Genomic DNA, 7,144 nt, shown 5'->3' with positions numbered 1-7,144 from the left:
TGGAAAAAAAATTGCTGTAACATTTTTAAGGGGACAATATCCTTATTACTACTTACATTTATACAGCAAAGGTATGCAAAAATCACCATGTATATATTAGCAAAACTCATCAATAAAATATTGCACATGTATATGACTCCTAAAAATGAATCTTGTTTTACCTAAAACCAGATCAAACATCTCTAATTTGATGTTCACACATCCCATTAAGCAATTATTATTTTAGCCCAATTAAACAAGTGAGCCATACTATGCCATGAACCATGTAATGTGGTTTGTTTTTACTATAGCAGGCTATGCAACTGCAGCTTCTATGACTTCTAAAACCACAATTTATGGCTTTGCAGGTTATGAATGGACTCAACTGTGGCTTTTCAATAAACTATAATCAGGCCAAGAACAGCTTACTTGTGACTACATATTATATAATTTAACTACTATCCTTTGTTTTTCTTATCTGAGTAAGGGTCTACTGTTTTATTGAAATGCTTTTTCATAACATCTGGTTGAATAATAACCATATTTAAAATGTACACCTCTCAGTGCTGTGATTCCCAAACTGTGTATTGCAGTGCCTTGGAGAACCATAGCAGGATATTTTACTAAACAGAACTGTCTGTTCTGGAGTATTTGCAGTGCAGAGTTTGGGAACTGCTAGGGATTTCATGAAATAAGAAAATTTGGGAATCTTTACCTTAGCATAAAAAATACTAAATACTAAAACAAATGCTACAATTTATACTCTTCGTGACAAATATATAAATCTTCCCTATAATAGTTTAGACTCTCCCTTCTTCTTCTTCTTCTTCTTCTTCTTCTTCTTCTTCTTCTTCTTCTTCTTCTTCTTCTTCTTCTTCTTCTTCTTCTTCCTCTTCCTCTTCCTCTTCCTCTTCCTCTTCCTCTTCTTCTTCTTCTTCTTCTTCTTCTTCTTCTTCTTCTTCTTCTTCTTCTTCTTCTTCTTCTTCTTCTTGTGCCATATCCATTATCGGACATTGGCGATCATGTTGGCGATCCTGTTTTTTCAGCAGCCGCATGAAAAAGTGCTGCTGAGTTTTGTCCAAATCAGTCCCTTAGATTTTTAAGCCACGATGTTCTTCTTCTGCCTGGACCTCGTTTGCCTTCAATCTTTCCCTGGAGGATTAAATGGAGTAAGCCGTTTTTTTCTGGGTGTCGCATCACATGCCCAAAATATTCTAACTTTCATTTTTTAATTGTTGTGATGATTTCCCTTGGCTTTCCAGGCAGCTTATCACCTCATTTCTGATCTTGTCAACCCAGCTTATACATAATAGCCGCCTGTAAATCCACATTTCAAATGCTTCTAGTCTCTTCAGGTGGCCTTCTGTCAGAGACCAACTCTCTATTCCATAGAGCAGGATAGAAAAAAATACAACATCTGACAAGCCTGATTTTCAAACTTAGGCTTATGTTGTGACTGCAGAAGACTTTTTTCATTTTGAAGGATGCTGTTCAAGCTTTCTCTATCCTTGTCTTTACTTCAGTGGTCACATCCCAGCTTTCATGTAAATTAGAACCGAGGTGCATGATCCTTTCAACTTTTTCTAATGGTATTCCTTCCGAATTTATTGGTAGCAAATTATTGGGTTATTTGCTGATGACCATGATCTTGGTTTTTGAGGTATTAAGCTTCAAGCCGTATTTTTCAAATATTTCTGTAACTCTGTTGATGAGGAGCTGAAGGTCTTCATGCTTACTGGCAAGCATAACTGTATTGTCAGCATATCTTAAATTGTTGATCCAAACACTGTTTACTTTGATGCCAGCATCGATGTTCTCCAATGCCTCATTGAAGATTGACTCAGAATAGATATTGAACAACACTGGAGACAGAATACATCCCTGTTTCTCCCCTCTTCATATTTCTGCATCAGCTGAATATTTTTGGCCTAGTCTCACATTTGCTACCTAATGCCAATATAGATTATGATTTGGATATCTTTGTCATCTAGTCCCCCTTGTTTCAGGATTTCTAATAGTTTGCTGTGTCTTATTTCATCAAATGCTTTTTCAAAATCAATGCAGCACATGTGAACACTGTGACTGACATCTCTACAACGTTGTACAAGAACTTGAATGCTGAATAGCGCATCTCGTGTACCAAGATTGTTTCTGAAACCAAATTGTGTGTTACCTAGACACTCCTCAATTTTGTTGTATATTCTTGTGTGAATTATTCTCAGGAATATTTTCAGGGCATGACTCACTCAGCTTATTGTTTTGTATTCGGTACACTTCTTTGCATTTATTTTTGGGGGGATTGTCACAAAGGTTGATTTTAGCCAATCATTTGATATCTTTCCTGTTTCATATATTCAATTGAAGAGCTACAATAAAAAATTCTTCCCATTGTCTTCCAGCAATTTTAAATTTTCTACTGGGATATCATCAGGTCCTATGGCTTTTCTTATTTTTGCTATTTTTATTGTATGTTCAACCTCCTCCATAATGATGTTTGGTCCAGTTGTTATACTTCCCGTATCTATATCATCCCTAGCGTCCTCAAAAAATTCTTCAATATATTCCTTCCATCTTTTTAGTTTTTTGTCCTCATCTAAGAGAATTTTCCCCATTGTCAACTAAATTTTCTTTTTGTAGAGACCTGCTGCTTCTTTCACTTTTTTGTGTAAATTGAAATTATCATGCATACGTTCTGTCACTTCTATTTCCTTGCATCTCTTTGCAAACCACATTTCTTTTGCCAGTCGAATTTTTCTTCTAATTGTTTTTTGCAATTCATTGTATTTTTCTTTGTTTTTATTTTTATAAGATCTTCTTTCATCCATGAAGAATTTCCTCCGTCATCCACTGTTGTTTCTTGTGGTATCCCTCTCTCTGTTTTGAATTTGTTACCTCTACTATTGCAGTTTTAAATTTATTTCAGTTCACTTCTACATCTTCATCATTTAGGTTATTGGTTTCTCTTAAATGATTTTCTAGTTCTTCTTTTAACTTACCTCCATGTTTAATGATGAAGTCTCTGTCAATTCTTGGTTTAGCAGGATTTGGGCTTTTCATCCTTTTTAGTTTCAGCTGGACTTTGGCAAGTAGTAGATTATGATCGGATGATACATCTGCACCTGGGTATGTCTTTACTGATGTTACTGAGTTTCTAAATCTTTTGTTTATTGTAAAATAGTCAATTTGGTTCCTTATTATATTATTTTGTGTATCTGCTGGTGATCTCCAAATGTTGAGGCGTCTTTTTGGCAACTTGAAAAAACTATTCATCACACATTGCCTATGTTCCTTGCAGAAATCTACAAATCTGTCACCTCTACCATTTCTGGTTCCTAAGCCAAAGTTTCCAACTACAGGAGCATCACTTCCTTCTCCCACTTGTGCATTGAAGTCCCCCATGAATATTGTGATATCATTACTTTTTAGGGTTTTCAGTACACTGCTTATATCTTCATAGAACATCTCTAAATCCTCCTCATCACTGTCAGCTGTGGGAGCATAAACTTGTATAACATTCATATTTACTGGAGTACTATTTATTTGGATCATCATCACTCTATCGGATACAGGAATAAAGGACTTGATGCATTTATTTATAAGATTGTTTACAATTATAGCTACTCCATTTTGATGGTGTTTACTATCCTCACCAGAGTAGCAGATAATATAATTTCCTATTCTACACTTTCCATCTTCAGGCCAGTGCATTTCACTCACTCCCAATATAGAGATATTGTATTTGGACATTTCTTGGATAGTGTTGTGTGTTTTCCCAGCTTTATATAGGCTTCTCAGATTCCACGTACCAATTCGTAGTTTTGAGTTTATCATGCTTCTAGCGGACCAGGAGAGTCTTAGCACCCCTGCCCCATTTAAGGGGCACCCGTACTCGGGGCCATTATTAGGTTTTGCCACCATTAACATGATTTTCCGGGGAAATATATAGTGTAGTAGTCTTCCCTTTGCTTTCTACACCGCTGTGACACGCTGTTCAAGTGGCTGCCACCACACCATGTGCTGTTCTTCTGAAGCCGTTCCAACCAATATGGTCTCCGCCTTCAGTCGATACTGGGGAGCCAGCTGCCACTCACAAGGCAGAGTCTCCCTACAGTATTACAATTCCTAATTCATTTTTTCAAACTCTGTTTTATCCCAGCAAAGTAATAACTTTAAGGATAAGAGTTCTAATGCAGTCAGCTATACTGAAAAAAATTGTACTAGGAAACACATACTAACCTTTTTAGGTTTATGCTTATCCACCAACTGCTTAATAAAAGCATAACGTTGCTTATACAATGGTGGTGTAAATGTAATAATCCTCACAAGGTCATCTTTTTTCATTGTTACATCCATATTCAAAACTAAGAACAAAAAAGAGCATTATTTAAATGCTATACAGGTAGTTCTTGACTTATAACAATTCAAAGTTAGCAGCACTGAAAAAGTGATTTATGATTTTTTTTCACACTTCTGACCATTGCAGCATTCCCATGGTCATGTGATCAAAATTCAGATGCTTGGCAATTGACTCATATTTATGACAGTTGCAGCAATCCATGGTCATGTGATCACCTTTTTGACCTTCTGACAAGCAAAGTCAATGGGGAATCTAGATTCACTTAACAATCATGCTACTAATTTAACTGTAGGAATTCACTTAACAATTGTGGCAAGAAAGATCATAAAATGAGGCAAAAATCACTTAACAAAGTCTCATTGAGCAATAGAAATTTGGGGTTCAATTTTGGTCATAAGTCGACAATTGCCTGGAGTCTCAGAAACTCTTGTGCAAATTGAGATCAGAGTATATTTCATGGTTATATAAATTACATGCATACATATAGTATATACAAATATCAAAATCTGCTTTCTTTTGATTGATCATTAGTTATCTAAATTTCTCTCACATTCTTTTTTCCTATGCAATTTATCTGCAACTCTTGATATAAATCAGGTTTGAACTTATTTATACACGTCGTGAATTAATATTGAACTTCTTTGGAGATATTTGACAAGATTGGATCATTGCTTTTCATTTTCTGTATCCAGCTAGGCCTTTTATTCTACAATAGAATAAAGGTAAGCCTTTCTCTTCATGGTACCCTCTTTAAAACAATTATGAATCAGAAGAAAGACAAAGCAAGGCTGGGTTTTGGACCTTTTTCCTTTTTTAATTACTTTGTTAATGATCTGGTATATGAACTAAGGAAACTGTGTTTTTTCCTCCCTCTATATGAGAAAGGAAGGTTTCACTTTAGTCTTATGAAGATATTATTTTGTTTACTTAAGCTCAGAGAGTTGGTTATAGAATAACAGATAATTATGATGAATCTAAATTTAAAGATGAAATGCCATACAGCAGGGGTGTCAAACTCACCACGTCACGTGATGTGTTGCGACATATCGCAACTTTTGCCCCATTGCCAGAGCTGGAGTGGGCGCGGTTTCAGCATGATGCATCTGGCCCGTAGGCCGGCAGTTTGATACCCCTGCCATACAGTACTAGCCAAAATAAAATTGAACAAAATTCCTTGTATCACTTGGAATTTTCAGTGGTTTAGGTTGACTGAATTCTAATGTAAAAGCACTAAACCTAAAGACTTTGGATTTTTGATCACAGAGCCAGAAGTGGTGTCCTCTGCAACACAGCCCCCAACTTACATACAGCCTGGCTTCCTCCATTCTCAAGGCACTCCTGTATTTCTTAACTGGGACACCTTCCACTTAATGATCTGCAGATTTGGAGTTAACAATTGGGGGTGTTACATTTTTAAATATCTTTTTGGTATTTCATTATTTTATGTAACTAACTTTTGAGTCTAATATATGGCATTGTTAAAATAGATTTATCCTCCTTCATCTCTGTAAGCTAATCTCCAGACGTTTCTCATCTACTTGCCACCTGGGTCTCCTCTTTTCTATTTTATATCTCCTTCTATTTCCCTCCCCCCTCTATCAGAGAAATGAAATCATCCAAATTGTGTAACCATTCCCCCCTTGTCATGCACTAGGATTTTATCTATAATCACAAGCAAGTTAATGTGACTATTTTTTCTAATCTGAACTCTTAAATACAAACCATTTACACTTGAAGACTGGGTCCATTTTATATCACTCTCACAATAATCAATTTCTTCTCTTAATGGCTATAAACACTGTGTCAACTGTGTGGCCAAGTGCAGCAAATTTGCCAAACTTGACAATTATTTCTATGGATGGAAACTAATCAAGGAGAGAAGCAACCTAGAACTAAGGAGATTGACCAGTGGAACTGCTTGCCTTCAGAAGTTGTGGGTGCTCCAACACTGGAGGCTTTCAAGAAGAGTCTGGACCACCACTTGTCTGAAATGGTATATAGGATCTCCTGCTTTAGGAGGGGATTGGACTAGATGACCTCTAAGGCCCCTTCCAACTCTGTCATTCTATGTTCTATGAGATTTTACCAGGAGTGGTAGGTCAAAAAGGGAAAGTAGCTAATGCAAAGGTTGAGAGATTTTAGTGCTTCAATAACTTGTTGAATCACAATCAACAAGGCATACCATGGGCCCGATTTCAGATTTATCATTCTAGTTTTCAAAACCTGTACGCTTTTTTTTAAAGGATCCTTTTATATCATTTTTTTTAAAATAAAAAAAGCCTATCTGTATAGGGCGTTTAAGACCATACTAAAAAGCTAAAATAAATGCCTGAGTTTGCACACCACTTAAGCCTGAGCTACAATTTAAAGTTCACAATTACTCTCCTGAATGTGCTTGATGAGTCATCAACAGTCCGAGCTGAGTTTACCCAGAGCCCTCGGCTAACATATGGGCCCAACCTAATTGCAATTCCGGCGGTCCTGCAAGCACGGCCACAGGATACAATTCAGTCTTCTTCTCAATTAATCCAATGGCATTCTATTACTACATTAAACGCCAGCTTTGCATATGTGGGCGGTTGGGTCCTCCTCACCCTCTCCCAATCCCTAAGCACACTTCGGCCTCGCGCGCTCTCCGAGAAGCTAAGCACACTTCGGCCTCGCGCGCTCTCCGAGCCCAACCGAAGGGACGCCGCCCGATCCTCTTTTTTCTCCTCCTCCTCCTCTTCCTCTTCCGAGGGGTTTCCAAGCTGTCTTCGGAAGACGACGCAGAGAGACGGCCCAAAGACCGCCTCTCCCAGCCCCCGG

At 37.3% G+C, this 7,144-nt stretch overlaps 1 protein-coding gene across 5 annotated transcripts in view; it reads right to left on the bottom strand.

The window, feature by feature from the left end:
- The window catches only part of HENMT1 (HEN methyltransferase 1), a 16,394-nt gene extending 9,301 nt beyond the window's left edge, over positions 1-7,093 (bottom strand). Inside the window, exons 1-3 of one of the 5 annotated variants that reach the window (XM_039329642.1) lie at positions 6,931-7,093; positions 5,641-5,711; positions 4,216-4,340 (exon numbers count right to left, since the gene is read on the bottom strand). In XM_039329642.1, coding sequence (XP_039185576.1) covers positions 4,216-4,332 — 117 coding nt within the window. In that variant the 5' untranslated portion in view covers positions 4,333-4,340; positions 5,641-5,711; positions 6,931-7,093. Of the gene's footprint in view, positions 1-4,215; positions 4,341-5,640; positions 5,712-6,258 lie in introns of all 5 variants that reach the window. The other 4 variants (XM_039329640.1, XM_039329638.1, XM_039329641.1 and 1 more) reach the window with 4 other exon arrangements.
- Positions 7,094-7,144: the final 51 nt, after the last annotated feature.

The sequence above is a fragment of the Crotalus tigris genome, unplaced genomic scaffold (assembly GCF_016545835.1).
Source record: "Crotalus tigris isolate CLP2741 ecotype Arizona unplaced genomic scaffold, ASM1654583v1 scf7180000024401.5802323, whole genome shotgun sequence".
Taxonomy (NCBI): domain Eukaryota; kingdom Metazoa; phylum Chordata; class Lepidosauria; order Squamata; family Viperidae; genus Crotalus; species Crotalus tigris.
This window is presented reverse-complemented; position numbering and strand designations above follow the sequence as displayed.